This window comes from Thamnophis elegans, chromosome 1 (assembly GCF_009769535.1).
Source record: "Thamnophis elegans isolate rThaEle1 chromosome 1, rThaEle1.pri, whole genome shotgun sequence".
Classification (NCBI taxonomy): domain Eukaryota; kingdom Metazoa; phylum Chordata; class Lepidosauria; order Squamata; family Colubridae; genus Thamnophis; species Thamnophis elegans.
Genome location: NC_045541.1, coordinates 116153583 through 116174141, shown reverse-complemented (window position 1 = coordinate 116174141; position 20559 = coordinate 116153583). Strand labels below are relative to the sequence as shown.

The following is a 20559-nucleotide window of genomic DNA, read 5'->3' as shown; positions in this document are numbered from 1 at the left end:
GGTCTCCGGACACGTTTCAAGGTGCTAGTCGTTACTTTTAAAGCCCTACATGGTTTAGGACCTGGCTACCTGAGAGACTGCCTCCTGCCATCTACCTCCCAGAGACCTATAAGTTCGCACAGATTAGGCCTCCTCCGGATTCCATCTGCCGGTCAATGTCGGCTGGCGACTCCCCGGGGGAGAGCCTTCTCTGTAACTGCTCTGGCCCTATGGAACGATCTCCCCGTGGAGATCCGGACCCTTACTACTCTCCCGGCCTTCTGCAAAGTGATTAAGACCTGGCTGTTCCAGCAGGCCTGGGGCTGTTGATTTATCCAGCCCCACTTTAAGTTATATGAATGTTGTGTGGTTTTAATTGTCTGTTCTTTTTAATTTTTATATGTTCCCCCTCCCTGCTTTATCTGTTAGCCGCCCTGAGTCTCTCGAGAGTGGGCGGCATACAAATCCTAATAAACATAAATGTAAACGTAATTTGGAAGAAAAGAAATTAGAGGGCCTGAAAACAAAACATCATAGTTTTTCTTTCCTTTGCCCCTCCTCCATCCATTAGATACCTGAGGCATATTTTATGCCCGCTCCATATCCTATTGTTGCTGCTAAATGCTAAGTAAGAATTCAGTATAGATGAGTAGGCCACTATAACATCAATGGATTAGATCCAATCATCTCTACTTATCTGATTTCTCAATCCAGGTTTGGATGTCAAAGAGAAATCTCTGTGGACCACATATGCCATTTTTTATTTGGGGAGGGCTGTAAAGTCTGGTATTGAATCAATGGGATGCACTGCTAAAACTGTATATCTGTGATCACATCAGTATGTAAGGCAAGATATAGCCTCAGTTAATTCTCACCTTGCGTTGTAAGAAGATAAATTGGAAAAGGATTGGAGGATGGAGGATTACAGCTATCTTGTTATCATGGTAAACTTCTACTAGTGGTGTTTAATGTCATAGGACTATTTCTCAAAAGATTCTGATTCATTCCTAAATATTGTATGAGAATTTCCAGAAATAAAACTGGTGAGTCTTTTTAGGTCCTTGTTGAAATAAGGAATGGAGGAACAGAACATTATTTAAGCAATTAGTCTTACATGTCCTCTCTTTGAAGGATTGTTTCCTGGAAAGTTCCATTTTATTAAATAAACCAGAAAACAAAAGATTTGCCATGAGATTGACCAGAAATATGTTTGAGAACACAATTATGTCTACTGTGAAGTAGTATGGAACTGTGGACATAGACAATATGGTTATAGATTTCAATTTTCTAGTAATTACTTTCTTCCTTTGGACGTATTAGAGATGGGGTGGGGGTTACTGGATAGATCTCAAGTGTGACAAACATGTGGATAAAGTTAATTTTCTGGTCTTAAAGAGGGCAATGATATGCCTGGTACTGAAAAAAGCCCTCCTTGAGACTAGAGCCATGATGGCAAACCTATGGCATGTGTGCCCAAAGTGGAACATGGAGCCATGTTGCCTGACATGCATGGAGTCACCTGTTCCTCTTCCAGGTTTCTGCACACAAATGAGCATGACAATCAGCTGACATTCATGCGTGCAGCAGTGCCAGAAACTGGAAGCTGGTCTTCCATTTTCCAACGTAAGCATGCACATTAGCCAGCTGATCATTGTGTGCGCCAGAAACTGGAAGACTAGCTGGCCGACACGTATGTGCATGCTGGAAACCAGAAGTTTGTTTTCTGTTGCTCACATACCTCCTGGACAGTTCCTCTTCTGGGTTGTGGGCCAGATGTGCGTGCACACTCCTTTTTTGGCACTCCGTGCCAAAAAGGTTTGCCATCATTAGACTAGAGGCTTATCTGTTGAGGACTCAGAAAGTCCTTGACTTACGACCTAGCGGCTAGCAACCAGCCAAGCCGTGCCCTGATTGGCTAAGGCGCGGCTTGGCTGAGCGTGGGCCGCTAGGGGCACGCTCATTGGCTTTCCCTGCTTGACAGCTCCGTATAAATAGCTGTCAAGCAGGGAAGGTGCTGAATCGCCTGTAAATAGTTCTTACTTGAATAAAGCGTTCCTCATTCTGCAGTTCTGGCTCCAGCCTCGTCCTTCCACCGATCTGGCCCTTTTCCCCAGTTACAACAGTTGTAATTCACCGGCTGCCGCCTACCGGCACCGTGACTCCACCCCAGACACCGTGCCCCGACGGCCCGGCCTACCAGCTGCGTTGTGCCCGCATTCTGGGCCGACCCAAGATGGCATCGCTCAGAGCTCCACTCCCTCTGGGGAGGAGCTTCAACGAGCACGACTCACCCCTCCAACGACTCCTACAGGACTGAGGTGTTCTGGGCTGGTCCGGCAGCACCCCGCCTATCTGACCGATTACGCATGCTCCAACTCTGTGCATGCACTCTCACTCTCGCTGGGGGGGAAGGGGTGTTGAGGACTCAGAAAGTCCTCAACTTACGACCTAGCGGCTAGCAACCAGCCAAGCCGCACCCTGATTGGCTAAGGCGCGGCTTGGCTGAGCGCGGGCCACTAGGGGCGCACTCATTGGCTTTCCCTGCTTCACAGCTCCATATAAATATCTGTCAAGCAGGGAAGGTGCTGAATCTCCTGTAAATAGTTCTTACTTGAATAAAGCGACTAGAGGCTTATCTAACTATCACAATGTCATAGATACCCAATTTGGAACAAGTCTCATGACTTGGAGTGTATGAAATTCTAAATGTTAGTAAAAGGCATAATTACCTTGCCTCTTTATAGTCTGAGTTCAGGCCTAGTTTGGGCCAGAATCGCCCTTGATCATCTTAATGAACTCTTGAGGGAGAAAAGTAGAAGGAACATGATTTTATTAAACTTGCTTAATCTCTTGGTGCTTTATGATATTGTTAATCATAATCATTGCTAAAATATTATAATGTCTCTTGGGCTATCTCCAAGAATTAAGAATGGGGACTGCCATTACTTTGGTATCATTCCTACTTGTAGGAATAGCTTCAGAGGCTGCATTCAAAACCACATTCAATGTAGTTACTAAATTAACACTGCCAGTATAATATATTAAAGCACAAGATAATCAAACCATGTCATACCATATGATCATACATAATCAAGGTTCATACACCATGCTAAATTTCAAAACAATTTCAAATGTTCTACGAATGTTTTATATATTGTGTGAATGAAATTCCCACCTATTCCCCAATGTAAGAGGGCATCCTCCTGTAAAAGATAGGTATTGACTCCTCACCTTAGCCATAGTCTGAATCCTGAAGAAGAATGTTTCATTCCAGACTGGATTTTTGCTATTTGAAATAGTTTTTGTCCGTGCATTGATGAAGGAAGAGGATGGCAATCTCAAACCTACGTAGCAATCACTATGGCTTACTGCAAGTTTCAAAACAACAAAAATGTAAATATGGAGAATTGAAATTTGAACAGTCTGGAGTAATCATATAAGGATGTGCTGATATAATAGTTATATTACCTTCTATATTTCCCACATAGCATCTGTACAATGGAATTTCTTGCTGTATCACCATGTTGGATTCTAATTGATTTAGCGTTCACACTTTAAGCAGAGGCAATAAATTCAAGAATGAGGACTGCTGTGCATTGTGATCACTTTTTGCAATAAAGGACAGAGCCAAGCCATTTTTTTGCCTTTCAAGGAATGTGTAATGTTTTTATACTATAACAAATGCCTGGGTTCCCTTTTGTGTTTATCTCATCCTTTTATTCATTGTAAAGTGAATCTCTCAGTTTTGGAGAGGTGTATGTGTCTTATATTAACATGAAGAAATGCTTGGTTTCCCTCTTGGCTCATCTGGGTACAAGAGAATGGTGACTCACTATAACCCGCTAGTTTGGGATATTTATTTATCCCATCTTTATCATGTTTTATAAATAACTCAAGGTGGTGAACATACCTAGTATAACTTGCTTCTCCTATTTTCCTTACACCAGCAACAACAATAAAAACTATAGTAATAGATGCCTTGGGTACAATCCAGTGGTGGGTTGCTAACTGGTTTACCACCGGTTCACTCATGTGCGCAATGCTTCTGCGCATGTGCATAAGCGTCTGGGTGGGTAGGCAGAGCCTCCTGCCGCTGCCACTACCAGTTCGGCCGAACCGGGCCAAACTGGCAGCAACCCACCTCTGGTACAATTCGAAAACAATTGCAGCACCATTTGAATACCATTGGTACTGACAAATTCATAATCAGTCAATGGCAAAAGGCAGCTTTACTTGGAATAGCTTACATCCTACAACAATATCTGTAACACCATCAAACATCCACTTTTGCCTATCCAAGGTCCTTGAGAAGGATTCGATGGGCAGACAAAAATGCCAAATCGAGTTTGTGTATCCGGCAGACTGTACAACAAACCAACAATGGCAACAATATCTTTAAAAAGCAGCTATAGACTTCTTACTTTAAGAGAATTGCAATTACTGTTCTAAAGCAGATATCAGGTAAAGGGCACTGGCACGGCTATTGGAAACGTGATGCTTTTTACACCCTGCCCCCCTAGTAATTTCCAGAATTCCCAACTATCATGGGTATTGGCTGGGATTTCTGGGAGTTTCAGCCCAAATGTATCTGAAAGTTTAAGATAATTAAATATTTCTAGGAATTCTAGTCTTTATACTGCTAAGTGAGACCCTTGTTAAGTGAGTTTGCCTCATTTTACAATCTTTCATTCCACAGTTATTAAGTGAATCACTGAAGATGTTAAGTTAGTAACATGGTTGTTAAGTGAATCTGGCTTCCCCATTGACTTTGCTTGTCAGGTCACAAAAGTGATCACTAGGACACTGCAACCATCATAAATATGAGTCAGTTGCCAAGTATCTGAATTTTGAAAACATGACCATGGGGATGCTGAAATGGTCATAATTAGTGTGGAAAATAGTCATTAGACATTTTTTCCAGTGACGTTATAACTTTGGTCATTAAATGAACAGTTTAAGTTGAAGACTACCTGTAATGATAATTTTTTTGGCCATAATATGAAGACCATGTTTTCAAAGAAATAATTTTATTCTATATTCTATCTGAATCTTATAGTATTATATTTGGTGGCTAGATTCAGTCAGTTTGCACCTATTTGGGAGAACTGGTTGTTAACTTTCTAAGCAGTTCAGAGAACCGGTTGTTGGAAGAAATCTTATTTTGTTTTTTTTTTCAACTTTACAGGGCTAATCTTTAAGGAAGGCAAGAAGGAAACATTCTGGTGTTGTTTCTAGCCTAATCTTTATTGTCCTGCATACAGAACCTGCCTCTCCGGTTAACCCTTATTACATTGTAACAGCTAAGGTGAAGCACCCATCGATGTGAGTGATGTTGAGTTGGCCATGCCCACACAGTCATGTGTCCATCGAGCCATGCTACCCAGCTAGTCATTAGAGCAGAGAACCGGTTGTTAAAAAATTTGAATCCCACCACTGATTATATTCTGTTCTTCTGACTAACTGGTACAGCTCACCATACCCTCAGGTTTTCTGGAGTAATGGCACAAGTATGAAGTGCTTTGTTGTTCACTGCTGGAATGGAGGAAAGGCCTGGAAGTTAGTGCTAAGAAATTACTTTTTGGAATGCTTCATCATTCCTTACAGCATCTGTTTTTCCTCCACCCTACCACCTAGGGAGCAATGTTATATTAGAGCATATCCACTTTAATTAGTTGGCAGTTTATCTGAAGGAAGAGATAACCCAAAGAACAACTGCATACTTCTAATTACTAGTCTAATTATCTGTACTATGGAGAGGATTTAATCCCTGAAGCTATTTGTAGAGATTAGTGGCATAAGAAGAAAACAAGCATAAACTGGAAGTATAAGTTATAAGCACTGGTTTTAATATATAAAGAAGCCTTGGCCTGAGGAGGGGTTCATGACGTTAATTTTTAAAAAAAATGTTCAGCAGCTGACAAAAGCCTGTGATTTTGTTCCCAGCCTTGTCCCAAATACATGAGTGGGAAAGGGCATCTTCATTTCTCATTGACAACAATTTAAAAAAACATATTTGAGTTCTTCAGCAAAGGCAGTGATAGCAGTATCACTTCTCTGCAGTGCTTGCAGCAGTAATTACGGCCAATGATGTCCTGTAAATATAGGTAGTCCTCGAGTTATGATCACAATTGAGCCCAAAACCTATGTTACAATACAATATAATTGCAAAGTTGGGAGGAACCTTGGAGGTCTTCTAGTCCAACCCCCTGCCTAGGCAGGAAACCCTATACCATTCCAGACAAATGGCTATCCAACATCTTCTTAAACACTTCCAGTGTTGAGGCATTCACAACTTCTGGAGGCAAGCTGTTCCACTGATTAATTTTCTAACTGTCAGGAAATTTCTCAGTTCTAAGTTGCTTCTCTCCTTGATTAGTTTCTACCCATTGCTTCTTGGGTTGCCAAATGAAACATTTGTTAAGTGAGTTTGCCGCATTTTACAATTTTTCTTGCCACAGTTGTTAAGTGAATCACTGCAGTTGTTAAGTTAGTAACCCAGTAGTTGAGTAAATCTGGCTTCCCCATTGAGTTACCCATAAGAAGGTCACAAAAGGGGAATCCCATGACCCTGGGACACTGCAACCATCATAAATATGAACCAGTTCAATCAGTGGAACAACTTGCCTCCAGAGGTTGTGAATGTTCCAATACTGGAAGTTGTAAAGAAGATGTTGGATATCTAACTAACATACAGTAGCTGAAGGATGCTAGGCTGAGGAGTGATCATTCAAAGATACTCACGCAAATCTGCTTCTCTGAGGTTTGTCATTCTAATGATCCGTACAGACAGCAAAGAGAAAAGAGCTACCGGTCCCTAAAAGAAAGGAGAATAGAAGCCAAAACATCTTTAATATTTCCTGACAAAGCCTGAGATAATTCACTATATAACCTGTCAGCCAAATCCAAAAAAAGTTTTAAACCACATAAAAGTTCTTTGGCTGAAGATATTGTTGGAGCAATTACAGAACTAAAGAATTTTGCTTGGCATGGTGAAATACATATCTATTGATTTAAAGAAAATCTTGCTTTAAAAAAAAAATACTGAGTCTTCCGTAGATATTGATTTTGTTCTCTTCTTCTTGTGCCATATCTGTCATCGACGTTGGTGATCATGTTGGCGATTTTGTGATTAGGGATTTTAATCACTTTAAGGGATTTGCCATTGTTCTACTGGTGGAAGGGACCTCAAAAGAGCATCCTTCCTTGGTTACAGTATTCATTCTCAGCTGATAGACTTCAATCCCCAGTTATCATTTTAGAAATTGGGAAGGAAGAAATGATACACATTAGTTTAAATTTGCACTGCTAATTTTACTGCTGATTGTAACAAAAATGTGTGTGTATATGTTCATTGCAGACACTATATTTGTTTACTGCTACCTAAAATCAATGCAAATTTGTAGATTCATTCAGCCTCAAAGCTAAATTAAGGAACACAACTATATAATAAATTAGTATTCATAAAATGTCAGTAGAAGTATGCTTATGGATTTTGCGAATGATTGCCTCTACACCCAAGAGAATTTACTCATTTTTTGTTTACAAAGGGTAAACAAAAGGGAATTAAGTCTTCCAACATCTTCCATCTGAGATGTATTCTATTTTCCCCCCATAAACAGTGAACCTACAATTTAAGTCTAATAACAAAATGAATTAGTATTCTGAAGAAAGCCAGTTTTGTTATTAGATAAAATGAAGTAGCTGCTTCAAGCAATAGGATAGGTGGTAAATTGGGGCGAAACTCTAATCTGCTGCCTTCTAATTTTCTACCAGGACAAACTGGTTGCTATTCTGTTTACGGAATAGCAACATGTTTGTGGCTGGTTTGTTTTACTCTGTAAAACAATAATAGTGAAACCAAGCCTATATAAAAATTACAATAAGAAACTAGCACAATCAGAACCTCGCAACAGCAACACAGAACTGTTTTAGTAAATCTGTAAACTATTTTTAAAAAGCAGTGCAGGGCATTGTAGGAAGGCCTTTCTACTGAATTCAGCATAATAGGAGTATTTGGAGAGAGGATTGGATGTCCCATATGTCTAATCTGTTAATAATACCAGCATGAAATATTCTAGGGCCACTTATCAAAACAAATACAAGCACACATTTGTGTAAAATTAAAAACCCATTATTTGTTGAGACTTCTTAGAATGCCTGAAACTTTTTGATATGGCAGGATCCAATCTGGGTGAGTCACTAGGACCAGAAGTTTAGTCTTCCCAGCTTTCAGACTCCTGCTGGAGCCAATCCTGAGGGAACTTCTCTCTCATCAGAATATGTACTTTGGGCTATTCTATGCATGGTATTTATGTGTTTATTTTTGATGTGAGTTCAGCAATTTCTGGTTCAATGTTGTTTTTAAAGTCCTCAGAAGCCTCCTATAGAGGCTAAAATGCTCTGACACTACTTGGTCCTTGTTTTGAATCCTGATACCATATGAATACAATATAATTGTTAATTAATTTGTTTCACATGTAATCTGCATTTACATAAGCACTTTGTCTTCTCCTCAGTTTAAATCCTTCATCAGTGTAGCTGCTGTATGCATTTGTTGAAGTGAACAGCTCACCCCCCCAAAAGTAGGATGTTTAATAAAATGTGTTAGTTAAAATAATTTTTGTCCAGAATTCTTTGACTTTTGGACACGTTATACCAATAACAGAAAGCTGTAAAAGTGCAATTGTTATTTTAATGTTTGGAAAATGGCAAATTAAAAAACACTTTTGAAAATGTGTTAGTTAAAAAATATACTACCAGGCTCCTCCTCCTCCTGATTCTTTGCCAAAATGCAGTAAATTAACATGGTTATTCTAAAGTTACAACATAGTCCAGTGATGGTAAACCTGTGACACAGCTATCAAAGATGACACGCCATGACATTTTGGGTGACACACCAGCATTTAACAACACCTGGCAACTAGGGCTGAAACCAAGAACATCTTTACTTCAGACCGAGCCTGCCAAATGCCACTGTTCAGGATGATCTAGATGGTGGAGGGCAGGGATAGATATTTTGTTGGTGGAGGGGTGGGTTTACATGCCAGCAGAGTCAGGTTAATCAAGGGTCTGTTCTGCTGTTGCACCTGGAGCATTTGCCCCTCACTGTGAACTTGGCCCCAACCCTCCTGACTTTTGTCAGAGCCTAACAACTGGGTTCTGCCAGTTAGCTTGGGACCCCCAATGGGGTAGCAGCACAGTGGAGGTGGTTGATCAATTAACCACAGATCCCACCCCTCTATACCCTGGTCTCACCGTCTCTATCTATAATTGGATCAATAGTGGGTTTCAATTAATTTGACTACCAGTTTGCTTGGGCACACTTGGGCCTGTGTGTGTGTCCCAGAGTTACCATGTGGTAAAATGAACAGCCAATACATTTTATAAATAAATAATTTTTCCAAATAATTTCCAATTTTTTCACATGCAGACACCAAAGGGTTCACCATCACTGGGATATTCTCTCCATTTCTCTTGCTGTGTGGTAAAATTCTACCTGACAATTAGTTGTTTAAGTTCAACTTGTTATTCTACGCCCACTGGAAGTTCCAATTGAGGAGTTTCCAATTAGACAATCAAAGGCATCTAAGATTAGAATGAATAATCATTTTACTAAATAAATAAATACCAGATGCACATTGGTTGCTGACAAGAAAACTTTCTTGTGATCTCTATTCTAATAAACAGATAAGGATTGAAAAATATTACCATTCCTAATGAATGCACAAGAGCAGTTGTAAACACTAATGCAATTTTTCCTGGCTTTCTCTGAGATCTTGCTGTCACTGTTGTTCACTTAGGCATGGGCCCATCCTATAAAATAAAATGTCCTATAGGATAGCATAAATGTACCAGATAACAAATACCTAAGTGTTCTAATAGGAGCTCAGTACTTTTTTTCACCCAGAAATTTATCTTCTTTTAATTCTCCAATCTTCAATGTTTTTTCCCACCTGAAGTGTTTAACTTAACAAAATATGGAATCTTTTGGTATGATAGAAGCAAGTAACCTGAGGGAGATAGTTCAGTTCAAACAGTTTAAACTTTTCTATCCTCTGAGTTTTCTCTGCTCAAAACCTCTCCTTCCTATCAAGAATTTGACTTGCTTAACAAAAAAAGTCCTCCAGTTATATTAGATTATAACTGCCAGCATTCTCAACCAGGACAAACTTTTAAAGTAGTGTGTGAAAGGCTGCTTGAGGAAAAGTCACATTCCATTGTTGATGCATAGGAAGGAGCAGTGTGTCATTTCTCTCTAAGCAATCATTCTTTTTCCTTTGTTTTCCATTTAATCAAAATATTTCGTATATGATGGAGAATGGAAAATTCCATGCAAAATATATAGAGGAGGAAATAAACTTTCTTAATGTTACCAGAAAATCTTTTCATAATACCTTCAAGGATTATACTAACCTGCAATGAAGCTTGATCAGAAGAATGGCTCTCCCTTCTGTTACATTCAACATTTCCTGTGTTTTCTTTATCTGCTGGTGTTTCGGCCTAAAGATTTCCCAAATAATGACACAAATAACTTTAATAGGATTTACCATTATCCTGGGGGGGGGGACATTCTTAATGTTACCAGAAAATCTTTTTATAATACCTTCAAGAATTATACTGACCCTCAATGAAGCTTCATCGCAAACATAGCTCCCTGTTCTATTACATTCAACTCTTCTTGTGTTTTCGTTATCTGCTGGTGTTTCAGTCTAAAGATTTCCCAAATAATGACACAAATAACTTTAATAAGATTTACCATTGTCCTATGGGGGAGAACTAAACTTTTTTAATGTTACCAGAAAATCTTTTCATAATACCTTCAAGAATTATACTCACCCACAATGAAGGTTCATCGCAAACATGGCTCCCTGTTCTATTACATTCAATATTTTCTGTGTTTTCTTTATCTGCTGGTTTTTCAGCCTAAAATTTCCCAAATAATGACACAAATAACTTTAATAGGATTTACCATTGTCCTGTGGGAGGGACGACATTCTTAATGTTACCAGAAAATCTTTTTATAATACCTTCAAGAATTATACTGACCCACAAGGAAGCTTCATCGCAAACATGGCTCCTTGTTCTATTACATTCAACTCTTCTTGTCTTTTCGTTATCTGCTGGTGTTTCAACCTAAAGATTTCCCAAATAATGACATAAATAACTTTAGTAGCATTTATCACAGCCTTTCCTCTTACATTTGGAATATGCAGAGAAACTAATGTATATGGCCTGTATATAAGCTATGTTCATATGCTCACGGTGCCAATTTTTGGCACATTTCTTTGAGAATCTAAACTGTATTGACAGGAAACAGCTCTCCAATCTGACATAAGTCTCCTTAATTCTATTTAAATACACTAATATTAAAATGCTACTTTTAATGGGTGAAGTGCCTTATATCTGCTTAGTCTACATGCACATGGTAATATTCAAGATGTTGAATAACAGTGTTCCCCCCTTCTTTATATTCACTGGGAATAATTTTAGGTCTGGAAAGGTCTTTGTGAAATTCTAAGGAGGAAAATTTAAGCAGGAAATGTGATATTCAACATGTTCTCAGTATAAATACCAGAGTTATAATCACCACACATAGAATTTATGGGAGCAGCATGGTTTGTAATCTGAAACATGATCTGGAATATAGGTATATACATATTCTGTGTATCCCTTCAGGAAATAAAGGCAAGGCAAGGTGGAGTGCATTTCCTCCATTATTGTCCTTTTCAATCTACTGTCCTCCAGTTGTGTTGAATCAATCATCCCCAGCCAGCAGGGCCAATCTTGGCTAGAAAGCACCATATTTAAAAAATGGAATGCTAAAAAAGGAAAGCCTTTAATGTTCATCAACAGAAACTGGCAACTGGTTGTTCTAGTTACAAAAGCCTTCTACAAATAGAAAATCCCCTTTGGTTAATTGGAGATTTTTGATCCAGGGGATTTGATTTACTAGTAGAATGGAAGAGCTAATTGTCATCCTGTCATCTTCCTCAAAATCCACTCCAAAGAATACTTCAAAAGGCGGGGAGGAATGAATTATTAAGATGTTTTCACCTTCTGCCCTTTTCTCCCCAATATATTTTCAACTTATTTCTTCACAGAGAAATTTGCAATAGCAGAATAAAAATGTTAGATCCAAGCTACACTCTGAGAAATAACTCAGAAATACAATTCCTAGGTCTTAATAAATGTGCATACATTTAAAATCTCTTGACATGTACATTAAGACATAATAGTAAATTTAGAGTAGCATAATTAGTTATTCATTCATCTTTCATGTTAACAACAATATGCCTTGCATGATGTACTACCTGACATTGAATTCTATATGGAATTTCAGTTCCATGGAAGTTTCTTTTCATTTCTTCATTTTCATGTTGCTTTATTTTAATTTGGAAGTCCTGGGAAGTAGGGGGGAAAAGAAGTTTCAGGATCTAATAAATCATTTCAAATATTTTAACCATATAGTAGTTTAAACCAATAGAATAATATATTATTATCTGTAGTGGTCCTCGCTGGAATTCCTCCCAGATACCATCATATGAAAATTGTTCGTTCTGATATATTTAACTTTTTAAAAGTCAAGAATCTGTATGCTTCTTACCTTCCTTCTGTAATATCCAGGGTCATGAAGCACAATAATAGTTAATTTGCTTTTGCAATGCACCTTATTCCACCACCAATTTACCCAGTCCAAATATTAAAAAGTGCTCTGTTCAGAAAATATAATGTGCTAGTTGCAATGAAAAAAAATTCTTACCCGACAAATAAATACTGATGGATTCATATGTATTGCTGGCGCATACACTTCAGATGTCACAGGTGGTGCTTTAGTAATAGAATCTGACATTGCCAACCATTCCTACAGCATAACTAAAACTTTGAACCAGTTTAGGAAGGCAAGCAGATGAATCATAATTGACTCCATGCTCCACCCCTCTCGAAATCTAGAAATTAAAATAAATTACTTCCCACTTTCCACACTGAGTCCTAATAAACCACCAAGTGTTTAAAAAGTAGTGCTGCTCCTTTGTATATTTATTTTAAAAAGTAGAAAAAACTTTCTCAACTTTTTTTCCAACATGGTTGTTTCATATTGATTTGAAGCTGCTTCAAGAGAGTGTGTGTGTGTGTGTGTGTGTGTTTGTATATTTAGTGGGAAGGAACATACAATTATCAATAATAAATAAAATCAAGACTCAAGAAAACACTAAAATCCAAAGTGTTTCCCATTAAAAATTTCTGAATAACACAAAGAATTGGCACCCCATTAGCAAAATATGGTGCCTTCAAATCGTGACTGAAAATTCTGGAGAAATGGGAAGAGGCAAGCCATCCCCTGGGATGTCCTGAAGTGAAAGTATATGGCACTTTGATCCCAATCCCCCATGACTTCCTGGCTGCTCAGACAGGCAGCTTTGCAACACACCTGACTAAGGATTAGTCGCTATTGTGGGTGTCAATAGCAATAACTCTTTGTCTTCAGTATGAAAAGCAAAACCAGTGAAGGAAACACTATGAAGAATTTGAGCTATCTCCTGTATCTAGCATTTCCTCGTTGGTCAGCTAGAAGGCACAGTGGCTCAGCAGTTAAGACATCGGGATGACTTTGAGACCATGACACCACACGATGGGATGAACTCCTGTTCTCACCCTAGCTCCTGCCAACCTACCAGTTCAGAAGCAAGCAAATATGAGCAGATAAGTAGGTACCACTTCAGTGGGGAGGTAACAGAATTCCATAATAACATGCTGGCCACATGACCGTGGAAATTTCTTCGGACAGCATTGGCCCAATGGCCTTGAAACAGAGATAAGCACTGCTCCTTTTAGTCGGTAATGACTAATGAAGTAAAATCCAGAAAGACTCCAGCTAGAAGGAGTCTGAACAGCCTCAAGAGGAAAAGTAAAGACACTTGTGGCAGGGTAGAAATGCTGCTGGGTGAGATGAAAGTTCAATGGTCAAAGCTTTCATTTCACATTATCTGAGAATAAAACAATGGCCAGGATATCAGAATGTGGGTTCTTTTAACAAGGCTTCTGATTTTCTCCCCCAATTTTGGCATCATTCACATAAAAGTTGGAAATTGATATCCTGCAGCAGAATTTCTTAACCTTGCTGACTTTTAACATGTGTAGATTTCAACACCCTGAATTTTCCAGCTAGCATCTTAAAATCACTAATCTCCAGTGTTATTATGCAATATTTGTTGTTTTCTAGGAGAAATTGCCAAACCAAATTTCCTAGGAAGTAGGTTCTATAATCTTACTTATGTTTCATAAGAGATTCAGGATCACTGATAATTCCCAATTATTTATATAGACAATTGTTCCAACCCAGGAACTTACTGATAAAAGGATCATGACAACCAAGTGATCAGACTAGGAAGATAATCATCCAAATGAGACAACGAAAGAGACCACAGTTTCCACTCAAATACCTTAAACTCAGACTGGACTATTAGATATAGAAGAATTTGATTCATCAGCCCATGTAGCGCAATGACTAAGATATTGGACTACCAGAAGGAGTAGGGGTTGCTTGTGTTCAAATCTACTTTTAGCTATTGCAACTCACCTGATGACTTTCCCCCAAGTACACTCTCAGCTCAACAAACTCATAGGCTTGTTTTAGGAATAAAATGAAATGCAAACTGTTTTGAGCTCCTAGAAAAGGGTGGGATATAACTCTAAATTAAACAAAATATTATTAGTTGATATCTGTTTCTTGAGGCTTCATTCAGCCTTTCTAAATGTGAATCTGCACCAGTACAGTCTATCTGTCACACCTGTTCATATCTACATCATTCAGATGATTCTGGCTTCCTGCAGACTGCATGTGTGTTAGTTTTCAGTAAGTTAAAACCTTACATAATCAGCAGCAGATGGTAGTTAATTGACTCCTATGATGGGTGTCCAAGTTGTACCAGAATATCAGAATAGCCAAAAGTTATAAGAGGTTGCTTACAGTCTTATTCTGTGCGCTCCAGAGACAGAATTATAGAATTATTGTGTGGGGGTCATTTATAGTTAGATTCACAGTCTAAAACTGGTAGAAATGTAATAATTTAAATCCAAATCAATAATTATTAAGGTAGTGTTTAGAATATAGGCAAAGCCAAGCAGAGTGTGTCTTTTGTAAAGTTAGGATGTTCAGCTCTGATAAATTCAGTATTTCCGGGTAATAAGAATGTCCGTTGGATAGTGTTATTATCTGTTCACAACCATGTGATGTCACAGTTGCCAGTTACTATTAAATTTATATGCTGCCTGTCTCCCAAAGAATATTTTGATTCAGCCTAGTTATTCCTATTCCTGCAGAAGCACTGTGGAGTTTTGCTAATAGAAAAGTTAAATTGATTTTATACAATTTCATTCGAAGTGAAATGTATGCATATTTTAAGATATTAACAAATCAATGCATTATAACTGAATGCTTTTCAATATATTTGTTCTAGGGATCTTAAACCACAGAAATCATAACCCATTGCTGAGTGAATATTTTCTATATTAAAAAGCTGAAAATTATCTAGTTACCTCAAGAGTGCTCTTGAACAATTAGCTTTATGGAGGAAAATCCTGGCCAATTTATCCTGAATTTAGCTTCTAGCATTTATTCTCCCAACCTAGAGCCAATTGCACATTCAGTGCATCAACCTGAAATATCTCCATCTCTGTTCTTTTTTATTTTAAGCAAAGAAATTCATTTCCTTTAGTCTTTCTTCATCTTTCTTGAATTATCTTCTTTCTTCTTTGTTAGAACTCTTGGTAAAACATGTGTCCAATATACTGTATTCAAAGTAAACCACAGGGGATTAATTTTACAAGAATCATAAGAAAACTTATTTTACAGGAAGTCTAATTCTTATCAGATGCATTCTATTTACAGTAATACATGTGGCATCTGATACAGATGATGGGATAAAAGGATGTTCATCTCATTTGCAGAATATCAAAGTTGGGAAAGAAGACTATTACTAATGTGTCAAACAACAGGCTGAATGTTCAATGACCCTTGTTGTACACTGAATCATACCCAGAAAAATGCTATTCGCTGATTTTTTTAAAAAAAGTAGGATTCTGCAGTTAAATAGGAAAAACCTGATGCACAGGTACAAGTTAGACAATAGCTGGAGTGGCATAGTAATTGTGAAAAGGATCTGGGCATCCTGACAGACCAGAGATTCAGTATGATTCAGTATATACCAGAGGTACCAAAAGAGGTAGTGCAATTTTGGATTGCATCAACAATAAGAGTACATAATGTCAGGATCACAGGAAATGGTGTGTTGATGTTATCTGTTGATACAATATTTTATTGTATATATAGTGTATATAATTGTTCTGTCCCAAGCCTCCACAATATATACGGACGCAGACTTGGCTGTCTGCCAGAACTAAGGAGGGAGATAAACAACCCCTTGGCTGGGAGCCCAGAAAGCTATCTCTATGAAACAAGGCTTGAACTCACGAAATTCTCCCAATCTTTCTCTACGACTGGATCAGTAAATTATTGTTTCCTGAAAAATCCCCCTCCCATTGCCCCACCTATAAGCTCTCTGGGAGGGGCCAATCAGTAGCCACATGTTCCTATTTCCTTCTATGACACTTTTTCCAAAGCTGCTCCCTCCTCCTCGCAGCCCTACGCATATGTACGTCATGGACAGCCTCTCTCTGTTCTTCCTCACTGCTACCTGACTCAGACACCACCTGGTGGCCAACAGGCCTCTCTAGTCCCTGCTCTGACTCCGAACACCCCTCAGAGTCTTCTTCAGCCTCCAGGGCAGTCCCATAGTGTTCATCGCTGTCAGATTCCACCAACAACTCAGCCGGCTGCTGTTGGGCCACAATAATAATAAACTGTATAATCCTACATTACTATTTACATTAGGCAATCTTGTAATCCTTTAAGGCTTTCATTAATGTTTTTGTAATTCATATAATTCATACATTTTTTTATTATTTGATGTGACCCATAAATAAAATAATTTCTAGTGCCTTTAAAAGGAATGCAAATAAATAAACCAGACTAGCTTTAGAAGACATTTAGAGATGCTTGGGATGCCACAACAATTTTATTTCACAATCCTTTTGACTGTGAAATTTTATAGTACATGCAAATAGCGCCGTTTTCTATTCTAAATATTTTTGTATCTTACTATTACTTTTTCATCTAATTTCTAATCACAAGAAGGTATGTTAGGAGGATAGAAAGCAAAAGCTCCATCTGAAAGCAATCTATGGATCTGCATCTACTTTTCCATTCAGAAAACTGACTTTTTTTGTAGTGGATTATATAAATATGAATATAGAATAACAGAGTTGGAAGGGACCTTAGAGGTCTTCTAGTCTAACCCCCTGCTTAGGCAGGAAACCCTACACCACTTCAGACAAATGGTTATCCAACATCTTCTTAAAAACTTCCAGTGTTGGAGAATTTAAAACTTCTGAAGGCAAGTTGTTCCACTGATTAATTGTTCTAACTGTCAGGAAATTTCTCCTTATTTCTAAAGTGCTTCTCCCCTTAATTATTGTGAACAATATTTTTTCAAAAACATTCTTTTGAACTGCATACAATACACATCAATGAAATTTGACAATCATATAACATAAATAGATTCTCCATGCTCTTACAATAGCTAAAACACGGATACTTCAGAATTAGAAAAATAAGTATATGGCTCCATTTATTCAATGGATTGAAGACTGATTGCACTTCCCAGTAATGAGCAGATTACCTATAGACGTACACAAGAAATGTATACAGGAAGTTTAAAAAATATTGTATAAATGTATTAGAAATATATAGTTACTTGAATAATATTTGTATTGGAACTGTAACTATTGTTATAATGGCATTTTTTTCTTTTGTCACGTTTAGTTTTATTGTTAAAGCAAATTATGTGATTTTTTTTCTTTTCTTTGACAACTTACATCGACAATGTATATATGTGATGTGTAATATAATCATGTTATTTTTATGCTGTTCTTTTTCCTTTGTTATCAATTATTTAAAACAATGAATAATACATTTTAAAAGGGCAAATGCTACTTTGAGATGTATCGATAGGAACACAGAATTGAATCCCTGGAATCCGTTGTTCCATTCAACTCTACCTTGGCCAGCCCTTACTTCAGCCTAGGATATCAACAAACTACAGCAAATTCAGGGAAGGGCTACCAAGAAGATGCAGGAGCTGAAGCAAAATCCTAGAAGGAATGGTTAAGGACACTTTAGATACTACAAGACTCTTTAAATATATGATAGTGGCCATTAGATACTTAAAGTTGTTATATAGAGGCATGAGTGTTGTCTGTCAACCCAAATGGCAGGACTGGGTTTAAACAATAGGGAAAGAGACTCAAGTTAAACATTAGGAGAAATTACCTGATAATAACAGGTGTCAGAAAGTGAAATAGAGTGTCTCATGAAATGCTATGTTCTCCTACACTATGGGTCTTCAAAGAGAGGCTCTATTGCAAATCCTTTAGCCTATCATGCCCCAGCACTAGCCTAGCCTACTGGCTGGACTACGTGACCGCAGAGATCTTAAAACTTTATGTTTTTGTGAAATTACTGTAGAAAGCACAAGACTTTTGAAAGAAGGCGGGGCTTAGCAGTGAGAAGACGGAGTTTCAGGCCATTCCTGAAATTCCCCTATTCCGGAAGAAATGGACGGGCCGTTTACGACCCTAGCTGTCCTGGAGAGACAGTGAAGGTTTGGGGAGATCCAGTGACCTCAGAGACGTTCGCAGGTCTCGGGGGGGCTCGGAACTTAACCCCTTTTGCCATACCTTCCTGGATTAGCTCTATGCTAACCGAAACTGCAGGCAGCCCCTAAGAATGGTAGAAGTGTTTCCATCTGGTAAGCTGATTTTATTACTCAAAGAGAGAGACGGTCCGCACTAAAATTTAAGCTAATTGAAACCAAAGAACAGAAGAATCTAGCGGCGAATTGTTTTTTTTTAATGGATTTATGGTTGGTGGTTACTTTATTTCTTAAATGTTTTGAATGCTGTTTACGTGGATAAAGGAAAGTTTATTTTACTTCAACACTCCCTCACAGCTCTCCTTAAGTGGGCTGTAAACCAATTTACTATAATTTGACACCTTTATTGCTTGGCTGTGTTGGTCTAAGATCAGATAAGACTGCATAGCTCCCAGCGTGTCCCTACTTGCAATTTCATCTGCGTCACATCATCATGGCGTCTGTACTTGCTTCAAGTGATTCATTTCAAAAGATTTTCTCCACTTTCCAGAAGTTGTTTGATATTTATGAAAAATCTGAAAAGAAATCTGAAAAAAAAATCGACTATCTCTTGTTTTTAACATCAAACTATGAAAAAAAGAGTCAGAGCGTTGAATGTTTGAGTGTTCCTGAAATCCAAATGAAGAATGTCAGAAAGGAAGTTTCTCAATCTGCTGACACGCCGGGCGTCTGTTTTACTCTGGAGGCAGAAAGAGAAAGAGATGTAACGTTTGAAAAAAGGGGGGGCCATACAGAAAATTTATCTCAAAAGACAGATTCCAGGAGGAATGAGTAACATCAAAGAATTTATACTTTATGAAACATTATTTGCAGAACTTTCGACACCACCCTTGAAAGTCAAAGATAAATTGATTGGAACAAGCCAAGGACAAAGTTATTATGTCAGAGGCATCCTAAGCAAAAAGGTGCGAAGATATTTCTGTTTGGACTTGCTTATAAAAACGTTAGGGGAATTTGTTTTAGGAATGGTAAGAGGACTAAGGAAGTTTTGCTACTGGAGAGACATAGGCTGATAGACTGAAGAATACAATTGAAAATTAGCTACATCTAATTACTCTTTTTTGTAATAGATATAGCTGAATAATAACTGATATTGATAGTAATGTATATAATGTGGAGTTGATATGATAAATAACAATTGGATATGAGAAAACATTTTTGGATTATACATAAAGGGTATTAATTACAATAATTATCACTATTAAAAAACTAAATAAAATATATACAGCTAAATGTTAATTAATATGGGGAAAATGTTATGATATATGATATAACTAAATATTATGGATGTTCAGCTAAAATAGGATATGAGGATTTGATGTAAATAGAGGATTTTACAAACAAGTAAATGAAATGTCAGCATGTGTTATGGATTAATTCTCTGGCATAATTAAGGATGAAGGATGTTTAAATAAATATAGTTAACTAAAAGTGGAGGTATAATGATGTTAATATGGTAAACATTTGAGTTAAGATATTTGAATTAATATGAGTTAATGGAAGAGATGCACCAAAGCATGTTGTAACCAGTTGATATACTTTTTCTTTTTTATAATAGATACCTGTGTTCTTTTTTTTTCCTTTTTTTGTTTTTTTTTTCCTTTCCTGCCTTGTCTTTTGTCCTTTTTGTCTTTTTTTGTTTTATTTTTGCTTTTTTTCTTTTGCTATTTCTTTTTGATTTTTTCTTTTCCCACTGGTGTGGGCATGTATTGTTCAAGATTATTACTTTTATTAATATTTTTAAATAATAATTACAGTCAAATGAAAATGGATATATGATGATGGTGATAGGTATGAATATCTGAGTTAA

At 37.6% G+C, this 20559-nt stretch overlaps 1 protein-coding gene across 1 annotated transcript in view; it reads right to left on the bottom strand.

Moving 5' to 3' along the window:
- The window catches only part of LOC116505922 (cytosolic phospholipase A2 epsilon-like), a 38757-nt gene extending 25928 nt beyond the window's left edge, over positions 1–12829 (bottom strand). The window contains exons 1-5 of the mRNA XM_032213423.1: positions 12740–12829; positions 10816–10902; positions 10393–10479; positions 6721–6793; positions 3211–3347 (exon numbers count right to left, since the gene is read on the bottom strand). Of these exons, the coding sequence (XP_032069314.1) occupies positions 3211–3347; positions 6721–6793; positions 10393–10479; positions 10816–10902; positions 12740–12829 (474 nt within the window). The remainder of the gene's footprint in view (positions 1–3210; positions 3348–6720; positions 6794–10392; positions 10480–10815; positions 10903–12739) is intronic.
- Between the last annotated feature and the right edge of the window lie 7730 nt (positions 12830–20559).